This window comes from Cynocephalus volans, chromosome 1 (genome assembly GCF_027409185.1).
Source record: "Cynocephalus volans isolate mCynVol1 chromosome 1, mCynVol1.pri, whole genome shotgun sequence".
Classification (NCBI taxonomy): Eukaryota; Metazoa; Chordata; class Mammalia; order Dermoptera; family Cynocephalidae; genus Cynocephalus; species Cynocephalus volans.
In genome coordinates, this window is record NC_084460.1 from 57048159 (window position 1) to 57074633 (window position 26475).

At 56.1% G+C, this 26475-nt stretch overlaps 1 protein-coding gene and 1 non-coding gene across 2 annotated transcripts in view; one reads left to right on the forward strand and one right to left on the reverse strand.

The window, feature by feature from the left end:
* COL20A1 (collagen type XX alpha 1 chain) overlaps positions 1-26475 on the forward strand; it is a 43226-nt gene that overhangs the window by 5439 nt on the left and 11312 nt on the right. The window contains 29 exon segments of the mRNA XM_063097823.1: positions 428-475; positions 841-855; positions 1298-1392; positions 1769-1898; positions 12383-12519; positions 12732-12820; positions 13749-13993; positions 15535-15872; positions 15958-16042; positions 16135-16198; positions 16457-16548; positions 17428-17485; positions 18038-18196; positions 18593-18712; positions 19186-19368; positions 19843-19920; positions 19923-19988; positions 20270-20427; positions 20798-20927; positions 21810-21984; positions 22035-22138; positions 22245-22384; positions 22838-22967; positions 23161-23288; positions 23447-23597; positions 23969-24114; positions 24325-24400; positions 24403-24453; positions 25778-25813. Of these exon segments, the coding sequence (XP_062953893.1) occupies positions 428-475; positions 841-855; positions 1298-1392; positions 1769-1898; positions 12383-12519; positions 12732-12820; positions 13749-13993; positions 15535-15872; positions 15958-16042; positions 16135-16198; positions 16457-16548; positions 17428-17485; positions 18038-18196; positions 18593-18712; positions 19186-19368; positions 19843-19920; positions 19923-19988; positions 20270-20427; positions 20798-20927; positions 21810-21984; positions 22035-22138; positions 22245-22384; positions 22838-22967; positions 23161-23288; positions 23447-23597; positions 23969-24114; positions 24325-24400; positions 24403-24453; positions 25778-25813 (3427 nt within the window).
* LOC134365415 (5S ribosomal RNA) lies at positions 11789-11907 on the reverse strand. Its single transcript, XR_010022094.1, has one exon. It is a non-coding gene; the product is annotated as a 5S ribosomal RNA (ribosomal RNA).

Consider the following 26475-nt stretch of genomic DNA (forward strand, 5'->3'; position numbering starts at 1 on the left):
TGTGTCCCCAGAGGATGCGAGAGCTTTTCCTTGAAAATACATTCCTGTCCCCTGCCCACCACTCTGGTCTGGGGAATGGAGCTGAGGGGGACAACCTCAGTCACTTTCCTGTGATTCTCCACACAGAAAAAACAGCACCAGGAAACTCTGGATGAACTGGAAAGAGGAACATGATTTCTTTGTTCGCTCATTCCTTGTCCGATGGTTTTGGGGAAAGACTAAGATGAAGAGGCTGCAGGCTTGTCTTGCCCACTTCCAACCTGGAGAAGGCACACCCCTGCATGCCACCCTCAGCCCCACAAGGTCCCTGAGAATGTGGTCTCACTGGTGGGCCTGTCCTGGGCCATTGGTGGCATTCCTGGGGACTGTCCCTTGCTGTCGCATCTCTCCCTCACCGGTAAGAGATGTTCCTTTCCTCTTCCTATAGCAGGAGAGTAGGTTTCAGCAGGCGAACTCCCTGCAGGAAGAACTGCAGGTGAGTGGACTGTATGGCATCCCTCATGTCCCCTAGAGAATCTTCCTTTCCCTCTCTCAGCATCCATTTGGCTTTTCTCCCAAAGGCTCAGATTCGGACCACTGATGTCTTAATGTCCAAAAAAGGCACAGTTAGAGAGAGCTCTGGCCGATGCTCACCATGCAGTCTGGAAGAAAGCAGGTGCGAATCTGGGCACCCTTATTCCCTTAACCTGGTGCCTTGGCAGGCCTTTGGGGGCATCCTTTGGGCTCCATCTTGACCTCTGTCATTCCACGGAAGTGTGAACATCTGGTGAGCTGCCGGTGCTCACGTGAATGAAGATAAAAGAGCTGCAGTGGAGTCTGACCACCGTCTCTGCACAACAGAAGGAGGCCGAGAAGGTGAGTCCAGCCACGTGCCCTCACGCTTCCACCTCTAGCCCCAGGGGAAAAATGGCCTTAGAGAATTAGATAGACCTGGATATTCACATCCCAGCTGTAAGTGATGTTAGCACTTAACCTCTAATACTTTGTATTTCATCTACAAAATGGAGACAATAATAGTAACTCTCTCCTACGGTGGTTGTGAAGATTTGATGGATTGTTAGCATGGTGCCTGGTGACGTGGTCAACAGAGTCAGACGATAGTCATAACAATGGCAATATGACCTGATATCCCTGGGCCTCTGTCAGCCAGCTATAAATCAGATCTCTTTCCCTGCCTCTTCCACCCTTACTGAGTTTTTAGTAAAACCAACTGAGAACATGGGCTTGGGAATGCCTTGAAAAAGATGTCAAGTGTGATTCAGGGGGAGGAAATGTCACTGCTGAATGGTTGCTGTAGGTGTCGGCATTAGTGTGTCCCGACTACATCTTCTCCCTGCTGAATACTGACTTCACCTTTCTGTATTTGCAGTCCTACCATGACTTGAAGAAAGAGTGAGATGTTCTCCACCTGCACTTGGAGGATAACAAGTACAAGGGGGAAAGTGGGTGGCAGGTCTGGGGGCCTTCAGTACGGGTGATATGGTGGGAGGTGGGAGGGGTACAGGTGAGCACGACGAGGTGGACACACAGGTTTCAATATGTGCAGAGCCAAGCTCTGGCCCCAGCTATGCCAGTGACTTGTGTGTGGCCTCAGGCAATTCATGTCCACTCTCTGGACTGGCACTTGTGACAGTTGGTTCCTTGGGCCCCCTTCCCATGCCATGGTCCTCTCGTTCCTTAGACACTTAGAACAAAGTCAGTGTGTTGATCACCAAAGTGGTCTTTTCTGTTCTTCATTCTTTCCATTCTCTACCACCTCTGGCCATAGGAACAACGATGAGGACCACAAGTGTCACCAGTCCCAACTGAAGGGGAAACTTCAGGCCCTTGTGATGGAAAAGGTGGCCTTGCAGCTCCAGATGAAGAAGCTCAAGACATCCAAGCTACTGCCACAGCAAGTGACTGGCTGCAGCCCAGGGTTTTGGTTTTACGGGTGTGGGGTAGAGAGGCAGGTGGCAGCCTGTCTGTTCTGCCGCTGCTCCCTCCATGGCTCATGCCCCTGTGCTCTGGGCAGGTGCACACTTCAAGGGAGGAGCAGGGCCTGCATTAGGTCCAGGAGCCAGAGACCTGCTTGGCTGATATAAGCAGGTGGACAGGTCAGCTGGGGTTGGTGTGGCCTGGGAGCAGGTGTGGGGAAGAGAAAGAGGTGTGTGCCAGCAGATGGCAAGTCTGCTCATCTGAGCTTCAGTGTCCTCTCCTGCAAAGAGGGGTGGGGTGCCCATTGTCAGCCACCCACAGTTGTCTTGCGCATACGAATGTGAAGAACTCTATTTGAAAGTGGTTTGAATGATTGACCATCATCTGGGCATGAGCAATGATTAGACATTAAGCCATGGTCTGGGGCAAGGCTGAATTAGGAGCTGTGGGTTAAGAAAAGGGTTTTGTGTAACTCCAGAAGCCAGAATCCCTTATCGTCTCATTCTTTTCTCAGCTGAGCCTCTACCCACGGAACCTCCAGCAGGGCCCAGTGAGGAAGAATGGTGGCTCCAGGTGGAGCTGAGCAGCTGCAGAAGCAGCTGGAGAGCCTGGAGGGTTAGCTCCAGGCTAGATAAAGGACAACGAGGGCCTGAGCCACCTGAATCAGGAGTAGGAGGAGCAGCTGCTGGAGCTGGGGCGGGCTTCTGGGCTCTGAGGCCAGCAGCACAGTCAGGTGCTGGAGGACATGTGGCACCACCATGCCACCACCAGCTGCATGCTGTCCCAGGTCCGTGAGCTTCAGGAGCAGCTGGCTGAGCTGTAGACTGGCTTCATCAGGCTGGTGTGCCACCCACCCTGCCAGCCTGCCCTCCACACTCGCCCCCTGGGCCTTTGTTTCCTTACCTGTAAGTTGGGGTGGTGGAGACTTCACATGAAATGGTACCTGGGAAGGCACCCTGTGAGCTAGTGCCCTGTGCCCCCTTCTCTGTGCCGTGGGTCTCCAGCAGCATCAAGTGGCCGCTGATTGCTTCTCTCCATCCAGACCAATTAGAACATGGAGGTCACCAGTGCATGGCAGTCAGGGTAGCATGTGAAGACAGAGCTGGCTGAGTTGTGCCAGAAAAGAAAACAACCAAAAGAAAAAAGAAGAGTTAAGCACTAAGAAGAAGTAGAAAACACTCAAAAGGAGAAAATACCCAAAAGAAGAACAAAACACCCATAAAAGGAAGAAAACACCCAAAAGAAGAAGAAAATAAACCAAAAAAGGAAGAAAACCACAAGTGGAAGAAAACACACCAAATAGGAAAACACTCCAAAGAGGAAATCACCCAAAAGAGGAAATAAACACCTCAAAAATGAAGAAAACACCCCAAAGAAGTAGAAGACACCCACAACAAGAAGAAAACACCCAAAACAGGAAAACTCCAACAAAAAGAAGAGGACCACAACATGAAGAAGAAAACCCCCCAAAAGAAAACCCTCAAAGAAGACAACCCCAACAAAAAGAAAGCCAAGAGAAGGAAGAAAAATCCCCCCAAAATAAGAATACCCCAACAAAAAGAAAACCCCCAAAAGAAAACCTTAACAAAAAGATGAAAAACCCCATAAAAGAAGAAGAAAATCCCAAACAGAACAAAAGCCCAATGAAAAGAAAACTCCAACAGAAACAAGAAAACCCCCAAAAAAGCCCCAAAAGAAGAAAACCTCAACAAAAAGAGGAAAACCAAAAAAAGAGTGCCCCAAAAAGGAGAAAACAAACAAAAAAAGAAAACAGAAAAATATAAAAAACAAAAAACAAAAAAAAATACAAAAAACGAAAACACACAGACACACAAAAGCCCAGAAAAATACAACAAAAAAAAATAGTAAAAAAAGAAAAAAACAAAAAGCAAACAACAACAACAAAAAAGAAAACCATAGAAGAGAAACAAAAAGAAAAAAAAGAGAGAGAGAAAAAAAAAAAGAAAACAACAGGGTGTTCTTACCAGTAGTACAGTCTCAGGGGCCCATAGGGGAAGACCAGTGCAATTGGTCCTTTGAGCAGGCTAGGCCAGGGGGCCCTAGGGTCAGGTGAGGGAAGGGGGGTCTTTAGTGCCAGGGTAGGCCAAGGAAGCACTTAGGGCAGGCCTGTCAGGCCAGGGGTACCCTTAGTGCCAGGCCAGGCCAGGTAAGGCTGGGGGAGTCTTAGCACAAAGACAGGCCGAGGGGTCCCTGGACAGGCCAGTTAAGGGGACACTTAGGGCACTTAGGGGTGCCCTTAGCAGCAGGGTGGCCCTTATGGCAGGTGTCTGCTAGGGACAGACCAGTAAAAGGGGGCCATGTGGCAGTCCAGGCAAGTGGGTTCCTTGGGCAGGCCAGGCCAGGCCGGCCTTTAGCAGTAGGAGGCCCTTGGCAGCCTAGGAGCCAGGGCAGCCCTTAGTGGCTCACGGGGGCACAGGGGCCCTAGGGGCAGGTCAGGCCATGGGAGCACTTAGTGAAAGGCAAGCCCAGGCAGGGGTGCCCTTAGCATCAGACCAGGAAAGAGGTGGCCCATAGTGCCGGGCCAGGACAAACCAGCAGGGACCTGGGGACAGCCCAGGACAGGACAGGGGGGTCCTTGGCTCTGGGCCAGGCTGAGCCAGGTGGGTCAGTCCTGTAGGATCCTAAGGATAGGTCAGGCCAGGGTAGCTCTGAGGTAGTGGGTCTCTGGTACAGGCCTGGCCAGGCCCACCCTTAGTGGCAGTTGGGCCATTAAAAGGCCTGGCCAGGGAAGCCCTCAGTGGCAGGCCAGGAAATGCCAGAGGTGCCCTTAGTGGCAGGACAGGTGAGGCCAGGGGCTCTCTTAGAGGAAGACCAGGCCAGACCAAGGGGGCCCTAGGGGGACTCTTTCTTTCTTTCTTTCTCCCCTCACTAACCTTCACTAACCTTCCCTTAACTTTCACTAACCTTCCCTTAACTTTCCCTAACCTTCCATTAACCTTCCCTAACCTTCAATAACCTTCCCTAACCTTCACTAACCTTCCCTTAACTTTCCCTAACCTTCCCTTAACTTCCCTAACCTTCCCTTAACCTTCCCTAACCTTCACTAACCTTTCCTTAACTTTCCCTAATCTTCCATTAACCTTCCCTAACCTTCAATAACCTTCCCTAACCTTCACTAACCTTCCCTAACCTTCACTAACCTTCCCTTAACCTTCCCTAACCTTCACTAACCTTTCCTTAACTTTCCCTAATCTTCCATTAACCTTCCCTTAACCATCCCTAACTTTCCCTTAACCTTTCCTAACCTTCCCTAACCTTCCCTTAACTTTCCCTAACCTTCCCTTAACAGTCCCTAACCTTTCCTAACCTTCCCTTAACCTTCCATAACCTTTTCCAACCTTCACTAACCTTCCCTTAACTTTCCCTAATCTTCCATTAACCTTCCCTTAACCTTCCCTAACCTTCCCTTAACCTTTCCTAACTTTCTCTTAACCTTTTCTAACCTTCTCTAACCTTCCCTTAACAGTCCCTAACCTTTCCTAACCTTCCCTTAACCTTCCATAACCTTTGCTAACCTTCCCTTAACTTTCCCGAATCTTCCATTAACCTTCCCTTAACCTTCCCTAACCTTCCTTTAACCTTCCCTAACCTTCCCTTAACATTCTCTAAACTTCCCTTAACCTTCCCTTCCCTCTCCTCCCCTCTTTCCTTCTTTATTTAAGGGCTCTTTCTTTCCTTCCTTCTTTTTCTTTCTTCCTTCTTCCCTTGCTTCCTTCTTTCTTTCTTTCCTTCCTTCCTTCCTTCTTTTTCTTTCTTCTTTCCTTGCTTCCTTCTTTCCTTGCTTCCTTCTTTGCTTCTCTCTTTCTCTCCCCCTCCCCTCTTGCTCTTGCTCTCACTCTCACTCTCACCCTAGGGGACACCAGGCCAGGACAGCTCTTACTGGAAGGCCAGGCCAGAACAGGGAGCTACTTAGAGGCAGGTCAGTCCAGGCCAGGGGGGCCTAGGGAGTTCCTTTTTTTCCTTCCTTCCTTCCTGCCTTCCCTTCCTACTGTCCCTTCCTCCCTTCCATTCCTGCCCTTCCTCCCTTCCTTCCATTTCTGCCTTTTCTTCCTTCCTTCCTTTTCTTTCTTTCCTTCTTTCTTTTTTTCTTGGGGACTTTTTGTTTCTTTTCTTCATTCCTTCCTTTCTTATTTTTTCTTTCTTTTTTTTTTTTTTTTTTTTTTTAAATTTTTTTTATTTTTTTATTTTTTATTTATTTATTTTTTTTAAATTTTATTTTGTCGATATACATTGTAGCTGATTAATGCTCCCCATCACCAAAACCTCCCTCCCGTTATTTTTTCTTTCTTTGGGGTCTCTTTCTCTCTTTCTCTCTCTCTCTCATTCATTCCTCCCTTTCTATGTTCCCTTCTTCTATCACACTTGTGTTCCTCCTGGCCTGCCCTTCCCCTGGACCTCCCCCTTGGGCCCCCAAGAAAGAAAGAAAGACCCCCCTAAGGTACCCCCAGCCTGGTCTGCCTCTAAGAGACACCCTGGCCTGTCCTGCCACTAACAGTGCCCGTGGACTTTCCTGGCCTCCCACTAATGGTCCCTGGCCAGGCCTGCTAAGGGCCCCACTGCCACTATGGATGAGCTTGACCAGGTGTACAGAAGAGACCTACTGGTTGGGTCTGCCTCAGGTCTGCCCTGGCCTGCCTCTAAGAGACCCCCAGGGCAGGCCAGTCTAGTCCAGGGGGTCTCTTACAGGTGGGTGAGGCCAGGGGGGCCATAGCCCTAAGCATACCAAGGGGGCCATGGGTGAGGCCATTCAAAGAAGGTCCTTAGTGGCAGAGCAAGCCAGGCCAGATGATCTCTTAGAGGCAGGCCAGGGGGGCTCTTAGCACCAAGACAGGCCAAGGGAGCCCAGGAGCAGGCCAGTCCAGGGGGGGACTTAGTGGCAGGGGTGCCCTTCATGGCAGGGTGGCCCTTATGTCTGTGGTCTGCTAGGGGCAGACTAATAAAGGGGGCCCTATGGCAGAACAACCAGTGGGTTACTTGGGCAGGCCAGGCCAGGCTGGCCCTTAGTGGTAGGAGGCCTCTGGCAGCATGCTTGGGCAGGGCAGCCCTTAGTGGCAGGTGAGGGTACAGGGGCCATAGGGACAGTTCAGGCCATGGGTGCCCTTAGTGGTAGGTCAGGCCAGGACAGAGGTGGCCCAAAGTGCCAGGCCAGGACAGACCAGCAGGTCCCTTGGGACAGCCCAGGAGAGGTCAAGGGAGTCCTTAGCTCTGAGCCAGGCTGGGCCAGGCCAGCAGTGTCCTAGGGACAGTCCAGGCCAGGCTAGAGAAGCCCTAGGGGCAGGTTAGGCAGGGCCAGGGCTTCCCTAGGAGCAATCCAGGCCAGGTTAGGGGGGCACTTAGGGTAGGACTGCCTGGCCAGGGGAGCCCTAGTAGTAGCCCAGGCCACTCTAGGGGGTCCAAAGAGGAAGGCCAGGGCAGGGGTCCCTAGGCACAGGCAAGGCCTGTGGGGCTCTTAGTTCCAGGCCAGGCCAGGTAGGCCCTAGGGGCAGGCCAGCCAGGGGACCCCTTAGTGCCAGGCCAGGCCAAGGAAGCACTTGGGACAGGCCTGGCAGGCCCTTAGCAGAAGGGGGCCATTAGCAGCAGGGGGGCCCTGAATAGTAGGACTGGCCTTGGAGGCCCTTGGTGCCAAGTATTCTGTTATAGCCACAAAAAACAGACTAAAACAGAAAATTGGTACCAGGAGTGGGGTATTGCTTGTAACAGACACTTAAAAATGTGGAAATGGCTTTGGAACTGGGTGTTGAGAGTTTGGAGGAGTTTGGAGGACTCAGAAGGTAAGGGAAAGTTTGGAATGTCTTAGAGACCTATTAAATGATGGTGAGCAGAATGCTTATGGAAATATGAACTGTAAAGACCATTCAAAGGAGGTGTCAGATAGAAATAAGTTTATTGGAAACTGAGGCAAAGATCATCCTTGCTGTGAACTGGCAAAGAACTTGTCTGCATTGTGTCCATGCCCTAGAAATGTGTGGAAGTTGAAACTTAAGAGTTGTGAACCAGAGTATTGGGTGGAAGAAATTTCTGAGCAGCAAAGCATTAAGGGAGCTGCATGGCTACTTGTAACAGCCTGCTCTGAGTTATGGAGGCAAAGGCATGACATAAAGCCAGAATTCAAAAGGGAAGCAGGGTGTAAAGATTTGGAAAATTTGCAGCCTGGCCATGTGGTAGAGAAGCAGAGAGCACTTTCAGAAGGAAAATTCAATGGTACTAAGAAGATTAACACAATAGAACAGGATTATCAGGAGAAGGAGAAAAAGGCCCTGAAGGCATTGCAGAAACCTCTGGGGCCACTTCTTCCATTTGAAGCCCAAAGACTTAGGGAGACAAAATGGTCTTGGGGAACTGGCTTGAGGAACCCTCCACGGGCTCACTGCTCAGGGCCACCTTGGGAAACTGCTTCTAACACCAGCACTGGCTGCTTTGGTTGCTCCAGCTGTGGCTAAATAGGCCCCATGTGTGGCTGGACCCACAGCTTTGGAAAATACAAGCCAGAAGCCTTGGTGGAGTCCATGTGGTGTTAGTTCTTCAGGCTCACAGAATGCCAGAGTTCAGAAGTCTTAGGAGACTCCACGCAGATTTCAAAGGATGTTTGGAAAAGTCTGGGGGCCCAAGAAGAGATCTATCACAGGGGCAGAGTCACTGCAGACACCCTTCACTAGAGCAATGCCAAGAGGAAACGGGGTCAGAGTTGCAGCAAAGAAACCCCATCATCACCATGTCTAGTGGAGCCATGAGAGCAGGACCACCAGGGAGACCCCAGACCTGTGGAGCTACAGAGTGGAACAACAGCCTGGGATTGCTGAAGTGTGGCCTGCAACCAGGAAAGCCATAGCAGCAGAGCTGCCCAAGGACTTGGAGACCTAAGCCCCATGCCAGTATGCAGAGGACATGGAACATGGACTCAAGGTACATGATTCACCATCTTTGAGATTTAATGCCTGCCCTGCTAGATTTTGGACTTGCTTAGAACCTGACACCCCTTTCTTTTGGCCTATTTCTCCCTTTTGGAATGGGAATATATACCCTATGTTTGTCCCCCCGCTGTATCTTGGAAGTAGATAAATTGTATTGATTTCACAGATGTGACTTTGAACTTTGGACTCTCGAGTTGAAACAAGTTAAGACTTTGGAGATGAAATGAATGTATTTGCATGTGAAAAGTACATGTGTTTTGGGGGGTCAGGGGCAGACCATGCCGTAGTGAATGGATTAAAAAGGGTGGTCACATGTGTGGTTCTGAGGGCTTTCAAAGAAGAGCACATGAGAGTCTCTGTGTCTCTGCTCTCTCTGCTTCCACCATCTTGCAATGTGAGACCCCTGGATCACTGTTGCCACCACCAGATGGACTTTGGACATCCTAACCTCAGAAAGTATAAGCAATGAATTTTATTTTTCTTCATAAATTACTCAGTTCCAAGTATTCTGTTATAGCAACACAAGACAGACTAAAACAGGGACCCTGAGGCAGGCCAGGCTGGTGGATCTCTCGTGTAGGCCTCGCGAGGCCTGCCCTTAGGGGCAGGCCAGGAAAGGCCAGGGGCACTCTTAGTGGAAGGGCAGGCCAGTGGGGGGCCCTTAGCAATTTCTTATCATTTGTACTTGGCCAGAAAATTATCTTTTTCATTAAAGTATCAAACTTATGTATGAAATGTCTATTTTAATAATTATCCTTATTTTTGTAGTTTCTTCAGTATCTACATTTATGTTTTTTTCCACTCCCACATTTGTGTATTTTTATTTGAGTCAAATTTAGTTCATTAAAATAAACACTGAAAGTGAATACATGGTTTTTGTTTGGTTTTTACTATTCAAATAAACAGCTTTCACGTTTATTAGTCTGTCAGTTCTGTCATTTTCCCCTCTCCTGATAATTTGATTTCATTTTTTTGTGTGTGTTTAGTATGTCCATTCTCCTGTGAATCTTAAGTTCGTTATTATTTTCTTACCTCCTTATGATGAATAAGTAGTTTTAGAATATTTTGATATTTGTTGTATAATAATGACATATAAGGGTATGAATTTGCTTTAGAAAAGAAATTTGACTTATCTGCTTCATTTTAGCAATTTAAGTATGATGGACTTTAGTATGATTTTCTCCTCTTTTCTTTTTTATTCCCAGTTGGGGTTTGCCAATGTAATTGGAGTTCTTTAATCTGTGGATTGATGTATTATGTCCATTTTGGAAAATCCTTGGCCTTTACACCTTTAGTGACAGCTTCTGCCCCCTTCTCTCTGTCCCCCTCTGAGTCCAATTGCCCGTACGCAGTTTTAATGAGGCTCATCCATCTCTGCTTCTTCTGTCTTCCTCAGGGAAGGCCCTTCAGGGATTTGGATGGAAATTCTAGTAGGTCACTGGTCAAGCATGAAAGACTGTGGCAAATCCACTTGTGACCTTTGGAGGTTTCTGCTTGCTGCTTTAGCACCCACTCCCTGCAGCTTTAAAATATGGCAAAAATCTTAAGGGACCAATCAGAAGGCCCTGTCCCTCTGGGGAAACATTATCTCCTAAGCACTTTGAGATTCAGGCAGATTTTACTCTGACTTTTAGGAACACTTGACCTGGCTCCTCAGTCCTCCACATTCGTCCCCAGAACACAGAAAATGTCCTATGGGAAACACCGGCCATATTGGTGCTTCTTGATTTGTGTGATCTCTCACACAGCACCAGCCCTGAGTGACCAACCAATACGTCCCCAGTTTCTCAGTCCCCCATGTGGGCCAAATGTGATCATTAGTCCCTGCTGAGAATTAGCAAAAACCCTGCCCTAGAAGTCTCCCTCTCTGAAATTCCAATTCATGTAATTATTGTTTCCACAACTCTATTACGCCCTCTGGTTTACACAACAATACATGCTTTGCTTTTTTGTTCACTGAAACATCAGTCCTGACACTCTTTTCATTACCAGTTGGTGACTTCCTTAATTTTTATTGAAGTTAATAATATATGTTTATGTAGCTCGTTCTTTCTACACAGACACTGGCTGGTTCTCAATCTTTTGCTACCCAAACCTGCGCAAATGAATATAGAGATAAATTTAAATGGACCCAGTACAAAAGGCTTGAGAACTTGGTCCAAACTAAGACTGATAGCAAAACTGGGGAGGTAGTCAAATAATATGGTAAAATAAATATTTTTAAATTGTACACTTTTTCACATGTGAATAGTTCTTTGAAATTTTTTAGTGAGGTATGTCATTCTTAGAAAAGATCACATAGAATGTTTTAAGTTTAAATATTAATGTCATATATTCTCTGCAGACTGGACACACACTGATGAATAGACTGGGCAGATATTAGGCTCCCAGTGTGCCCATCCTGATCTCATTTCCCTCCTATCCCCAGATGTGACACTATCAGAAATTTTATAGTTTTCTTTTTGTCTTTATCATCTATTATGTATCATTAAGAAGTATTTTCTTTAACTTTGCCTCTTTTAAACTTTCCATGAAAGGATATTAATAGAATTACCCTGAACATGGTCGTCATTGGTTTCTCTGCCTCAGCCTGTGTCACACATGCTGGTTTTGAGACCGTAGGTCATCCAGCTGACCATCCATGCCAACGCTTATAACGTTTGGGCGGTTTCAAGTTTATTTTCTGCTCTTCTGAAAATGCTGCTCCTATAAGTCATGTTTGTTTTCAAATGCCCTCATATACCAAGCCTCCGATGGTCCTGGGTCAGCTGGGGCTGCGAGGTGGAAGGAGGGCTGGAGGCTGCACCCTTGGCAGGGGTGCCTTCGGGGTGGCGGAGTTGCGGCAGAGGCCACGGGACGGGGGCAGGTTGCCACAGGTTGAGGGTCCGGAGGGCAGGAGGCATGGGCAGGTGCCAAAGGCAGAGGGGAGCGTGGCCAAAAGCCTACAGCACCCGGTATTCCCAGGCGGTCTCCCGTGCAAGTACTAACCAGGCCCGACCCTGCTTAGCTTCCAAGATCAGATGAGATCAGGTGTAGTCAGGGTGGTGTGGCCGTAGATGCTGGTGGCTGCCCATGGGTGCCTAAAGAGGCCACGCTGTGGTGGCACAACCCACCAATGCCCCATTCTGCCCTCCTGAGGCTGCTTCAAGGTTGTGGGGATTGAGCCCTACACCCTGGGACAGAGGACAAGACAGATGTGCGTGCACCCCAACACACCAAGCATATGCACCAAGATCCAGAGCCAGAGGTGGCAGAGTGAGGGGTCTGGTTCATCAGGGCAGCATCTCTTACCAGTGGCTGGGGTGGCTTTGGTTTGGTTAGGATGAGAAGGTGATGCCCGAGACCCCTCACAGCACAGGGCGGGCACCTTTCCCATCCTGCAGGTGCTGACAGGTGGGGCTCAGATGAGGATGCCAGGGCCCCCTGTGTTGCCTGCAGGGGCCTGTCTGTCGGGCACTGGCCAAACCGCATCCCAATAAACCAATAGGAGCATGTGGAAAACCAGCAAACTCAAAGGGCCACTGCTGGAGTAGCGTGTGGAGGACACAGGACCCGGCTGCACCCCGTCTGAGCTGGACCCTCCAGGGAGTGAGCGTGGCAGCTGGGTGACCCTGCAGGAGGCTGAGCGGCCCGGCATGCTGTTGGTGGTCAGAGAGCCTGGGGGTGGGGGGTAAGCCACAGAGAGGTGTCCAGTGTCCTCTGCCTGCGACCTGGGGAGGCAGGTGGCGGCTCCTGTAACATGTATGGCACTGGGGACCTGGGTAGGGGGTTCCTCTCCCCTCTTCCATAGATACTCCAAACGCCTGCTCCCAGGGCAGATGGCGGAAAGTTCTCTGGGCATCACGGCCCCTGCCCTCCCTCCTACCCCGTGTCCTATGGCAGGAGAGCCCTGGTGGAGGTTCCAGAATCAGAGCTATCTCCAACTGGGTGGCCTCCCAAGGTCGTCCTGTCCTGGGGCAACGCTAAAGCTGGTAGGCTGCGGTCGGAGCAGCCGGGCAGGTGAAGACGTGGCGGTGGGGGTGGTCTCTGCTTCTGGCCAGCTCAGTGGGAGGATGGTGCGTGGACAGTGAAGCCACCCCGCCTCCTGGCTGCCTCTGTGTGCAATCCCAGTCCCCTCCTCCATTGAGCTGGCCTCTGCCACGTTTGGTCAGACCCCCTGTCCTAGACACTGATCTGACTGCTGGCCACTTAAAAGTATCCTCTGCCCTTTCTGGAACTTTCATAAAACTGGCATCCTGGCTTCCCCCAACCACCCCCCAACACACACACGCTGTTCACTGCCAGAGGTTGCTCGCTGCTGGGAAGCCTCTTAGCCATGACCTCCATGTCCACAAGTGGGCTTCAGGCCGTGTGTGGGGCCCTGAGCAGTGGGCAGCTGGGCGGAGGCTGGCCCTGTGCTGTCCTCACCCTGTTGACACGGGGCGACTCAGCCCCCAGAGTGCTGAGGCTGTGGGGAGGCCTGGGGACTCTACAGGAGGCTTCTGCAGGCCCCTGGGGTCACCCCTCATTGCTGGGGCTGGAGGAAGTGGGGCCTCTGAGCTCAGGACCCCTGCTTGGAGGGGGGGGTTTATGGGGATCCCACACCAGAATCTGTGAGGCCAGGGCCTGGAGGAGCATGTGGTGTCCTGACAAGGGGAGTGGCCGGCCCTGGCTCTGTCCTGCCCCTTTCTTGGCTGTGACTTGGGCAGTTTGGTTACCCTGTCTGTGCCCCACACTGCTGAGCAGTCTGAGAGGCGCTGAGGGGCCACCTTCATGGAGCCCCCAGTCCAGTGAGCCAGGAGCACTGAGAACTTGGCTGCAGGGTTTGGGAAGACCCCGAGGCTGGCCTGTGTACAGGGGATGTGAGTGTGTGCGCATGCTCCGGGTGTCACCTGCACGTGCCCAGTGTCTGTCTGCCAGGCCGGGTGCTGTCAGCCATTGGTGGCTCAAGTTTGCAGGGACCCAGCACCCAGGCTGAGTGCCCAGGGGGTAAAGGGAGCAGTGGGTCTGAGGCCCTTGGCTCGCTGGAATCTGGCTACAGGAGTGAGAGCCAGAGAAGGATTGTGCCTGCCCAGGAAGGCTGCCCCAGCATCAGCCCCCATTCATGGCCTCCAGCGGGCATCACTCCTCCCGCTGTGGCCTCCTCCACCCTCATGGCACCAAGGGTCCTGTGCTGTGCTGGCCTCTGCCAAGGCAGTTGCTGCCTCCCAAGGCTGATCAGAGCAGGGCCATCAGCTTCTCGCAGGGATAGGGGTGTGCAGGGGCCATGGGGGGCACCTCGTCCTGCTCTCACCCCTCTGGTGCTGTGCTCTGGGTTCACAGGATGCAGGGGCTTGGGAATTGGGCTCACAAGCCTGACAATGGCCTCCAGTGGCCCCCAAGTACCTGTAGATGCTGGTTCTTAGGTCGCGATCTATAAAGACAGAAGCTGGGTGGGGATTTGGGTGCTCTTGGGAGGGTGTCAGAAGCAGGCGCCTTGGCCTGGCCCAGCGTGAGCTCTAGAGAATGAATTGCACTGGGAGTCATGCAGCGAGGCTGCAGTCACTGGCCCAGGAAGGCTGTGTGACCATCCAGGCACCTCATGTCAAGGGTGTCTTGGTGGGGTACTGGAGTGGGGAGGAGCTGGAGGCTGGTGTGGCCCCTCCCCTGTGGCCACATGGGCTCCAGGTGCTGCTCCAGCCTGCTCCCACCAGACAGGCTACCAGAGACCCCTTGTGCTCAGCTCCCACCAGCTCAGTGCCCACAGCCACATGTCACTGAGTGCCCTTCCCTGCGAACCTCCCTGCAGGGCAGGCCCCCTCAGAGGAGGAACAAAGGCATTGGCTGCCTGCAATGGGGTCCTTCATGCTGGGACCTCTGTGCCCCCTTTCTTGGAGTGACGCTCCAGGCAGCAGATGGGAGGGAGGAGTTTGCAGGGAGGGGGAGGCCGGGGTGGGCTGGGGTGGTGACATCCCAGGGGAGGGGTCTTTCATAAGCTCGGCCTTCCTGTGGCCACAGCAGGACCAGGGCACACCAGAGCACCAGGGGAGTGAGGGGCGCTGTCCTCAGAGCAGGAATGTTGGTGACTCACCACAGTCCTGGAGCCACCTGAGGACCCGCTTTTGTCCATGATCTGAGGAGGACCTGGGCCTGTCAGAAAAGTCCAGGTGGGAGCTGGGCTCCTACAGGGATGGAAGAACTCAATGTAGAGGGCTGGGCTATGGCTGGGTGGGACCAGGTGGGGCCTAGACACCTGGGCTGCCCAGGTTCTCATATCTCCTGGAGGTGCAAGCAGAGAGGGGCTGTGTTCATGGCTGTGACCACTGTGGCCCTGGGCGGGGTCCCACTGAGTCAGGGCAGGTTCCTGGGTTTGGCGGTAGAAGGGGGTGTCTGGCTTCAGAGCGTGGATGAGGAGGGTGCAGGGACCCAGGAGAGCTCTTGCAGCAGTGCACCTGCTGCCTCTGTGGTCAGCTCAGGGCGGCCCGGCTGCCAGTGCCCGGGTCTCTGCCATGGATGGCCCATTGCTGGGCCAGCTCAGGGGTCCTGTATTCAAACTCCCTGGAAGGGAACAGATATGGGGCAGGGGTGTATCAGCTGTCAGTGGGTCGTCGCCTCAGGGAGGGGCTGGTCCCCGTGTGAGAATACCCCTGAGCACGCACTGGGAGGGGACGTGAGGTGGGAGGTCGTCTGTTCAGCTGGGGGGTGCGGGTGGGTCTGGATCTCTCAGGAGCCTAGAAAGAGGACCCTGGAGCCCACCATGTGGGGGCCGGAGCTCAGAGGTGGGCAGGGGCTGCACAATCACCCCCAGCTCAGCACCAAGAGCTGTAGGGCCCAGTCACAGAGTGCCCTGGGCCGAGGGCCCCATGTGAGCAGTGTGGGCAGGTGCACCCCATCTGGAGACAGCCGCCTGCCTCAGCATTTCTCCTTCAGCCACGCCCCCACCCTTCCTGCCACTCCAAGTGGTGCCTTTGGGCACCAGTCCTGGTCATCCCAGCCTCCTCTGTGTCCCCATCGGCCCCCGCCTCCGAGCATCCTGAGTCTGACCTTGACTCCCAACCCCTTCGAGTGAGTCTCCAACCCCCATAGCCACCGGAGAGACCTGGACCACAGCCCTCCAGCGGCCCCGTGCACCTCCTCGCCCCAGCCTCAGGGCCCCCCCAGCTGACTTGCCCACTTTCCACTATCATATGGGCAACTCCTGCTCACCTCAGCAGGGTCTCAATGTCCCTTCTGCGGTGAGGTCCAGGCTGGGGCTGGCAGGGACTCCACATGTGTCCAGCAATTGGACGGTGCCTGGAAAGCTCATTCACGGCCTCAGCCCCTGCAGCCTGAGGATGCCCACGAGCAGGAGTCCAGGGACATGCCTGTCCTGGCCACTGCCTATGCTGGATGTGAGGTGCTGGGGCTCAAGCTTCTGTTGTCACTCTCAACAGCCCCCACCATTGCCAGAAGGGTGGTGGGGTTGGGGACAGCCCCCCCAGTGTGGCCCCAGCTCTAGCTCCAGATCCACCAGCCTTGGGCGTCTGGGGGCCTCTGGCTGCCCAGCCATGAGGCCATGGACAGAGAACCTCTTGCTTTGTGGTCAGGCAAGGCATGGACAGATGGACAGGCAGATGGATGGATGACCATGGCCTCTCCTCCTCCCATAGGCTGCCACACCATGGGCTCCCACATGTGCCCCGCCTCGGCTTCTACCTCTGGCTGTGTCTGGGTGCTGCCCTGGGACATGGGCAGGGACAAGGTAAGGACGTGGGGGAATTCTTGGGGACATCACCCTCTGCCCCCAGGCCACACCTGCCCAGGGCAGTGCCCACTGCAGGATGAGCCCTCCCCTTTCCCCAGTAGCCATTTTTCTCCTGAATTGAACGTGTGCTTAATTAAGAGCATTTCGAATGATTAAAACCAGAAGACAGGACAGACAGGGTGCGCCTGGCCGAATCCCCACTTTCAGCTCTTGGTTTGACCTTTGGCCTTGTGATCTTTCAACTTTGCCTTGGGGATTCTTTAGTGTGTTTTCTGTTTTTCTATGTTTTATTAACACGCTATGCATTTGAATCTCTGTTACATCAATGTTTTGTGTGGAGGTGTTCCACGAGCGCCTTTTCAGTGTGAGAGCCTCAAACAGCACAGATCTGGAGCGGACGGCGAAGACCCTCAGCCCCTCCCTCCCCCAGGAAAGCTCTGCCCATCTGCCACCCTCTAGGCATCCTGGTGCGGCCAGGGCATGTGGTCTGTGGCCACACCGAGGGCTGCCTCACCTGTCCCCTTCCTGCCTGGCTGGGGGCAAGGGGTGCAGGCAGGGCACAGACAGAGTCTACGCAGCCCCGCAGGCAGTGCTTACTTTCCCCACAAGCTGGATGCCCGTGACTTTGTCTCTCAGTCAAACTGGGGTCTTCAAAGGAAGGCCTCTGCCTGCCCCACCAGACCTGGAACTGAAGGAAGTAGCCCCTTCCTCAGATTGGGCACACCTCCTCAGGTGGGGTCCTCAGGTCCAGGTCCCCATCCTCCCCTCCTTGTACAGGGCCCTGCCATGTCTCCCCAGTGGACTTGGGGGCTGCTAGGATGGGGACTTCCCCACCAGTGCAGGGCCTTAAGGGTGGGGCTGTGCCTCCCCCATTAGACTGGGGGTCTCAGCCTGTGGTGGTCTTGCTGTGCTGACCATGCTGGGAGGCCGGCAGGTGAGAGGGGACCTTTGTCTCCAGAGACCTTCCGGTTGGTAAGGACAGTGAGGCCCCAGCCCAGAGCAGCCAAGGGCAGTCCAAAGTCCATTCTCTCTCCCTCGGCGGCACTGCCTGGAGCTGTCCGTGGTGCTGACCCCACCCCATGGGCAGTGGGCCTGGCTGTCTGGTGTGTGGAGACCTCCCAGCCCTGCGGGGAAAGCAGACTCCCACGCACGGCAGCCAATGCCGCCTGGCCTTTGGAGGGCAGAGGCAGCCCCAGGCACCGAGTTGCCATTTCAGCCATTTTTTATCAACCTCTTCTGGGAGGCCTTAGAAGGGCTGATACCACAGAAGGGGCCCGTGTGAGATCGTCCAAGTTTGGTGAGACCCCGAGCTCTCAGAGTCCCTTCTGCCCCCACAGACTCACCATGGCCACCCCACTCTTCAGGCTGGAATGCCGTGGCCCCACCCTCCACCAACCTCAGGCGTCAGGGGCCAGGCAGGGCAACTTGGGGGTCTTGCAGCACCAACAGGCCTGGCCAGCACCTCACCCTTCCCTGACTGCCCCAGCTGGCCCCCAGTTCCGCTGCATGCACCCCATGCCTGCCGACATGGTCTTCCTGGTGTATGGGTCCTGGAGTACTGGCCACAGTCACTTCCAGCAGGTCAAAGATTTCCTGGCCAGTGTCATGGAATCCTTTGAAATTGGGCCCGATAAAGTCCAAGTAGGTGGGTACAGTCACCCACGCCACCCCAACTGTATCAGCCCCACCTGGACACTGATCCTCATAATTCCTTACAAGCTGAGGGACAGCCGTCTCCCCTAGTGTGGATGGGAAGAGAGACCTCCCCTCACTGTGGTTGCTGTGGTCTGAGTCACTAAGTTCTCCGCATGGGCCAGGGGTGGGGGTGGGGGCACGGCTCCTGACCTGGTCTGGTGGAGCAGCTGTCCCTGAGTGGGGGTGTTGGTGGCTCCTCTGTGTGGAAGCCCTGGGCTTTGCAAGCACATGCCTCTCCCCGGGGATGGGCAGTTGTCTGCGTGCACAGCAGCAGCTCCTGGCCTGTGTAGGGCTCCATGGAGGACACAGAGACAGCCCCGCGGCCATGCCATGCCCCTCCCCACAGACCTTACTCAGTACATCGGAGACCCCCAGACAGAGTGGGACCTGAACTCCTTCAGCACCGAGGAGGAGGTGCTGGCCACCATGCGCAGGCTCCGCTATAAGGGAGGGAGCATGCTCCCAGGTGTGGCTGGCGTGGCCACGGGGGGAGGTCTGTCCACGTCTGCCCTGCCTCCCCCTCCTCTGTTCAGCCTCCCTGCACCCTCCCCCTCTTAAGACCTGTGTGCAGACGATGCTCCAAGTGGGGCTGTGGACGCTGAGCCTGGTGTGAGATGGGCGGGGCTGCCCCTTGTCTGTCCTCAGCAGGGATGTGGGCCTCTGCCAGGCAGTCTCGCTGGACCGAGTGGATCCTCCGACCAGTAGCAGCTGCCACCTGAGTCCACACCCCTGCCCAGCTGGCCTGCTGGCCTTGTGAGTGGGGCTCCCCTGGGGGACTGGGCGTGGCCTTGCTTGCTTGCAGGCAGACCCCTGATGTCCTGGAGGGGCAGGACGGGCTTGGGCGGACAGAGAGCACTGGGTCCAAGCGCCAGCGGAGCAGCCGTGCCTGGGGAGGGGACACTCACAGTTACCTATCATTTTAATCCTGCTGCCCCCAAGGTCTCACCCTGACCCACGTGCTGGGACAGAACCTGAAGCCAGCAGCGGGTCTCCATCTGGAGGCGGCCAAAGTGGTGATTCTGGTGAAGGACAGCAAGTCCCAGGATGGCATGCACACAGCTGCCCGCGTCCTCAGGCACCCAGGTGTTAATGTGTTCTCTGTGGGTGAGTGCCATGGCTCAGGCGGGTTCCAGGCTGCAGATGGAGGTTTGCATCGTGGCTTCAGCCCTCTCAGCTGGACAACAGTGTGGGCACTGGGCCTCTGGGCCTCAGGCTCTGTATCTGCGACCAGGGGAGGACTCCCTACTCTGCAGAGCAACATGCGGAGCCAGACACCTGCCTGGTGCTCAGAGGTGACCGCACCTGTGGGCACCACCCTGTGGCTGCTCCCTGCTGAATCGGCCAGGGCCACGGTGTCATCTGTAGACCCCCTGCCCCCAGCCTCCCTGCTGCGTGACCCTGTGCTGGCCCTCCCACCTGGCCCTAGTCCCTGCCGAGACCCAGGTCCCCTCAGGGGACCCTGATCGGAGGCCTGTGAGGTGACTCCTGCAAGGGCTCCTGGTGATCCCATTTGTTAGGTGGGACAGTGGTCACAGGGTGGGCCGGTCAGACACCTCCTTGCCGCCCACCCCATGAGCAGACGTGAAGAATGCCGAGAAGCCGAGCTGAAGCTTCCGGCATCCTGGCCGCTGGACCTCACCGTCCAGCACATGCTGGATTTCCCGCAGCTGCACACACAGCCGGCCTGCTCAGCCACCTCGTCTGTCAGAAGGTCCAGGGCAGGAGTCCACAGAGGGGCCTAGGTGAGGGTCGGGGTCTCCCACGCTGGCTGCTTTGGGCAGGAGGTAGGAAGCTGTGGTTCCCGTGTGGCACACGGGGAGGCTGGCCCTGTGAGGCTGGTCCTCAAGGCTCCGAGGGCATCTGCAGCCCCCACCTGGGGGACCTCTGCTGGTGGAGGGGCCCGTGGGAGCGATTTTCCTGTCCTTTGCGTAAGTGGCCACTGGGGGAGCAGCTGAGCCACTAATGCCTGCTGCCCGCTGGGGCCGCTGACCACCGCCCTCCCCACTCTCAGGCACACCAGCAGCAGCTGCTCCAGCCCTGGACCCCCTCCCAGCGCCCACCAGCCTGGTCTTGACCCATGTGACCTCCTCCAGTGTCCACCTGTCCTGGACTCCGGCCCCACAGCCGCCCCTCAAGTATCTTATCATGTGGTGGCCTTCCAGTGGTGGCACCCCCAGGGAGGTTAGGGGCAGCACGTGGCCTCCCCACCCTGGGCTGTCTCCACTAGGACCATCCTTGAGATGAGCCACTAAGTCCATGTTGAGAAAAGAGCAAAGCATGGGGTGGGGCGGGGCCGTCCAAGTGCAGGGTAGAGCCACAGCACTGGGACGCGGGTACAGGTGCGTCACCACAGACCACAGGACAGAAGAGACACCGGCACGTGGTCCTGTGGAGAGGCTTCTCCTGAACTGATCGAGCAATTGATTGATTATTGTGGGCCTGCCTCACCCGCCGTACAAGGCGGTGCCGGGACCAGCCGTGGAGGAAGCGAGGCTCCTCAGGTCCCCTGAGCCCCACCTGCCCAGCTCCATCCTCACCTCCTCTGTTCCAGGTGGTGCAGGAGGGGCCCGCCTCGTCCACGGAGCTTCACAACCTGACCTCCAGCACGGAGTACCTGGTCTCCATGTTCCCGGTCTACAAGGGTGGAGTCAGCGAGGGCCTGCGGGGCCTGGTGACCACAGGTAGGTGACTCAGGGTGGAGATGCCCCCCACTCTTGGCCTCTCCTCACACCCTGGCACCCAGGACTGGCAACACCTCCACTTGCTGTGTGGCTAAGGCTGAGTCACCGGGCTGCTCTGACCTCAGTGTCCTCTTCTGAACACGAGCACTGTCATTGGTGTCATCACCACAGCTGTGACGCCTTCCTCCTCCGGCTTACACCGTTTCCAGAGTCCCCATCTGCCTGGCCTCCAGCTCACTGGGTTCTCTGCACCCCCACCTGGGGCTGCTGTGAGCCCCTATGGTGGCGCTGTAGAGAGAGAGCCACACGCCACACAATGTGCCCCCTCAACGTGTGCCATCCCAGGCAGGCAGTGCATGCAGAGCCACACGAGTGTCACCACGGTGCACTGCAGAGCATTTCACCCCCCAAAAAAGAAGCCCACACCATAGCTCTCAGCTCCCAAACCTCCCCCAGCCCCTGGCAACCCCACATCTGCTTTCTGTTACTGGGTTTCCCTGTTCTGGACATTTCGTACGAATGGAATCATATGATGGGCGGCCTTGTGTGTCTGACTTCTCCCTGAAGTCCTTTTAACTCCCTGGACGCCATGTCCCTCCCACTTTTGGGACAGACGGCCTTAAACAGCGTATGGAGTGGCCTTGTTGCCCCCAGAGCTGTGAGCCAAAAAACTTGGTCCAAGATGAGGTTTGGGAAAGCTGTTTAGACTCCCGTGCACCTGTGGGGTGGTGGCCCCCTGTGGCGTTTCCAGCAAGGCACAGCCCCATGGTCTGGACTTACTGAGATCCTCTTGTCATTTGACGAGGCCCCTTGTTTGTGGGTATGATTTCTGCGTGTGCTGTTTCTAGAGTGCCCCCTGACTGTCGCCCCTGCCCCCTGAAGCCCCTCTGCCCCCACCCCGGGTGCTGACCCTGGCTGCAGTGACGCCCAGAAGTGCCCGCCTCACCTGGCAGCCCTCTGCCAGGGCCTCCCAGTACCTGGTGCAATGCCAGCCCACTTACCCCAAGGGCAAGCAGGAGGGCAGAGAGATGCATGGGCCAGGAGGGGGCAGATGGGGGTGGTGGAGTTAGGTGGGGGGGGCCCGGGCCCTGATGCGTGTCCCTCCAGGTGCGGGTGGGGAGACCTGAAGTTGGGCAGGGGCTACGAGGTCTCGGTGCAGAGTCTGCTCTGGTTGGAGGCCAGCGAGGCACAGGGCATCCACACCAGGACCTGTGAGTCACAGGGCGGTGCCCTTCTGGTTCCCGGGCTGCCTTCTCAGTCCCAGCTATTGCCCTGCTGGAGTTGGGGGCGGCCCTGAGGCCTTTCTGTGCTCTGTAGCCACACTGGCCCCCCCGAAACACCTGCGCTTCTCAGATGTGAGCCATGACTCAGCCCGTGTGGTCTGGCAGGGCAGCCTGAGGCCCGTGCGCCTGGTCAGGGTCAGCTATGTCTTCAGCGAGGGTAGCCTCTCAGGGCAGGTGAGAGCAGCTCCTGGGGGGCTAATGGGGGGCCAGTGTCTCCGAGGCCCGGTGCCCCCAGCCGCCTCCACTCATGCCCACATTCACAGGTGCAACCTCCAGGCTGGTGCAGGACCTGGCACAAGGCAGCATGACCCATCCCTGCCCTCAGGGGCCCCAGTCTGGCAGGAGGGGATGGGGATGTGAGGCAAAGACAAATAAACACACATAGAATGGCAGCGTGAAGAGGGTGCCTGGGTGTGTGCGGGGAGGGGTGGGCCAGGCAGGGAGGCCCCCATCCCAGGGGCTGTCCTGGGTTCTGTGGTCAATCCCATCCCCCAGTACATGCCAATTTACCCTGTTTTTTGGGGGGGGGGCCATAGGGTCATCCTGGCTGCAGCCCCAGGCCTGTGTCCCTATCCCAGCAGGGGCTCCAGGCACCTGCTGAGCCTGCCCGTGTCACCCCCACTGCAGACGGAGGCTCCTGGGAATGCCACCTCAGCCACCCTGGGCCCTCTCTCCTCCTTGACCACGTACACGGTCCACATCACCTGCCTCTACCCCAGGGGCGGCTCCTCCACACTGACTGGCCACATGACCACGAGTGAGTAGGGAGAAATCTGGGGCTGCGTCCTTCTGTCCTGCTAGGTGGTAAACCCACAAGTGTATGTTCAGCATGTGCCTGGAAGGTGTGACTGGTGGGGCTGCAGGTATCTCCAAGGTGAGACGCGGGGCCCAGGGACACCACAGTTCATGGACTACACCCTGAGCTTCTGTCCCCTGCTTCCATCTTCCAGAGAAAGCCACTATCCCAAGCCAGTGGTCAGTGACGGAGCTGCAGGGGGATAAGGTCTGGCTGGCATGGGCGACCTCATCTTGCGTGCTGGTCTACCAGAGCAAGTGGATGCCCCTAGGTGAGGGGAAGGTCCCCTCGAGTGGTCCCTCGAGTGGTGGGCTTATCTTTCAGAGGAGACCCCCTCACATGCCCCAGCTCCTGGACCTAGAGCCCTGAGTGTTCTCACCCCAGTCCTGCATCTGGGGACCCTTCCTGCCCACAGCCTGTGATCCTGGTAGACACTTAAGCCCTTCTCTCCCCAGATCTCTGTCCCAGGAAACCTCAGCACAGTCATCCTGTCTGGCCTGGGGAGGCATGCCGCATATGAGGTGACCATCCTGGCCTACTACAGGGATTGGTCCCACAGTGACCCTGTGTCTCCCCACTACGCCCCCCATAGGTGGCTCCTCCTTTTCCCCTCGGCTGGGCCCAGGACAGGAACAGCCCAGAGGGGACCCCAGATCCACCTGGGTCACAGGCCCAAGACCCCGAAACACCAGAACTACTGGCAGGCAACTTTCTGAGTCCCTGCTACTCTGGGCCTGATGCTGGGGTCTGATGGGGCCCTCCTGAGCCCACACCGGGGTACAGATGTTCCTGGGGTGGTCAAGGATGCAAATCACCTGTGGGTGGCAGTCTGTGGGCAGAAGCAGCTCAGGCAGTGGGGCCTGGTGGGGAGGGGGGGAGCTATTCGGTTGGTCCCCTGGCCGCAGGGCACCCCCTCCTTGGAGAGCCCTGAGCCCCATGCTGCCGGTGCTTTGGGGCAGCTGCAGTGAGCAGGAGCCCCCATTCCAGCCTGGCCCTGGCCTCAGAGACCCCCAACAGCCTGCAGGTCAGCTAGACACCTCCAAGTGGCCACATCCTCCACTACCGGCTCACCTACACACCAGCCTCTGGCTCGGGACCAGAGAAATCGGTGAGTCTCAGCAGAGCTGGAAGCTTCCACCCCTCATGGGGCCTCCTGGGGTCCTGGGGGGGCAACAGGCGACACACAACTCCCCTGTCCATAGAGGGTGGCAGTTCTTCTATGGTGGGACGCACAGACAAAAGAGAGCTGAGCCGCAGAACTGGGCAAAGACACTCCAGGAGGCGTGGCTCAGGTGACCCCTGTTTCCCACCCTCCCAGATCTCTGTGCTAGGACCCAGGAGACTTGTGACACTCCCCAGCCTGCTGGCGGCCACCAAGTTCAGGATCCTGGTCTCACTATCTATGCAGCAGGAGAGAGCATGACAGTGTCTGCCACGGGCCAGACAGGTGAGTGGGCACCAGGAACCTAGATCCAGTAGGCCCTTTCGGACTCACCAGGACCCCAGACTCAGCCAGACCCCAGACCCACCAGGACCTCAGACTCAGCCAGACCTCAGACCCACCGGGACCCCAGACTCAGCTGGACCCCAGACCCAGCCAGACTCCAGCCCTAGCCAGACCCTAGCCCCAGCCAGCCCTCCAGAAGCCCAGACCAGTGGGCCCACCCAGAAGGACACAGTGGGGATGTGGGGAAAGGGGACTTGGGCCTGTGTGTATTGGGGGTGAGCAGTACCCACTCCCCGCACTCGGCCCAGCACTGCAGAACTTAACAGGAGGGAGAGCAGGGTTTTCCCATAAAACTTTCCTGTTCTAGAATGTGAACCCCTAGTTCAAGGGTTGAGACCATGACCAAATAAACAAAACACTCCCCCTCCTTGCGGATGCCCAGTCCACAGGAGCTGAGCGAGTGGATGCGGATCATAGACGTGGAGGGCAGGCGGGGGTCACAGGCAGTCAGACATAACTCAGGAGAATCCCAGCTGGCCTCGCCCTGGGTGCTCTGAGGATGTGGATGTGATCTCAGCTGTCCCTGGGGTCCTCTCCAAGGCCCAGGTACAGCCAGGAGGGACCGCTGCTTATTGTTTACTCTGGTTTCCTCAGATAACCGCAGAGCAGGAGGTCCTCGGAGGCCGTTTAGCCGACCACCCCAGCTTCCCTCTGGTGCCCCGCCATGGGGTCCTCTGGTTTGTGCTTGAATGTCCTGGGGATGGGTCCCCACTAGTCAGTGGACAGATCTGCGGCTAGTGCCTTTCCCATGTGGGGGGGAGCTGCTTCTCCTGGTGGGGGCCATTCCTGCCTTCCTGTGGCCGTGTACACTGCCAAGCACCTGGCCGAGGAGCAAGCCATCCCCAGGCCCCAGGACGGCACGTGCCCCTGAGTCTGCTCATCCGCAAACCCAGGCTCTCCTCAGCCCTCCATGTGGGGGCACGTCTGTGGCTGTTGCCCTCTCAGGGAGCGACACCCAGCGGGAGCCCCTGGCTGGCCCCGGACCCACTGTGCTCTGTCTTCCCTGGGGATGAGCCTGGTGGCACCTACTCACTCAGTGAGATTCCAGGGGTGGCAGGCCCACCCCTGTCCCCTTCCCCATCCTGGAAGTGTGGGGACCACAGGCCTGGAGGGCCAGCTAAGGGGCAGGCAGATGGGTGTGGCACAGACCCTTCTATGGGCCGCAGCGCAGTGTTCACAAAGCCGCCCCTCCCGGTGTCCAGTCAGGGACAGTGAAGGCTAGGCCACCACCCACTCACCTGGTCTTTCTGTGTCCTCGCAGCAGCCTGCCTGGCCCTCCACCCAGACATCTCCCTCCCAGGCAGGTCCTGCTCTAGGCTGACAGTCGCTGTCCTTCCCTCACCGCTCTCATGCCTGCCTCACCGTCTCTCAGGCTGTTCCTGGGGTGTGGGGGCCAAGAGGATTGTGACCTGGGACCCAGCCACGGTGACATTAGAGGGTGCTCAGGCAGGGCTTGCAACTTTTCAGGACAGTCCCCACAAGGTTGGCAGGGCAGTTTTATTCCTGCTTCACAATTGGGGGAAATGAGGCTTGTCCAAGGTGACTGCCAGGATGTGGCTCAGCAGAGGCAGAGCTGGGGGCCCTTTTCCGGCCCCCGTGTGAGGCTCCCTGCTGACCAGGAGCTGGGTGCTGTGAGGTGCCAAGCCCGGGGCTCCTCACACCTGCTGTGGGAGAGCCGAAGCCCTCCCCAGAGAGGGGCTGAGAGGCGGACGCTTGGCTGGAGGGACTAGGGATGCGATCGGGGGATTCTGTCCTACACAGGGGATGGCACCCTGAGACTGCAGGCAGGCTCAGCCATCTTCAGGGCTGTGAGTCTCACCTGGAATCCCCAGCAATCAATGAGGCCCCTGTGGGGCTTCTCTGAGCCCATTGTGGGGCAGGTGGAGACAGTGGGGATGGTGGGGAAGGTGGAGACTGCAGGGACAGTGGGGACTATGGGGACGGCGGGGCAGGCAGGGCAGG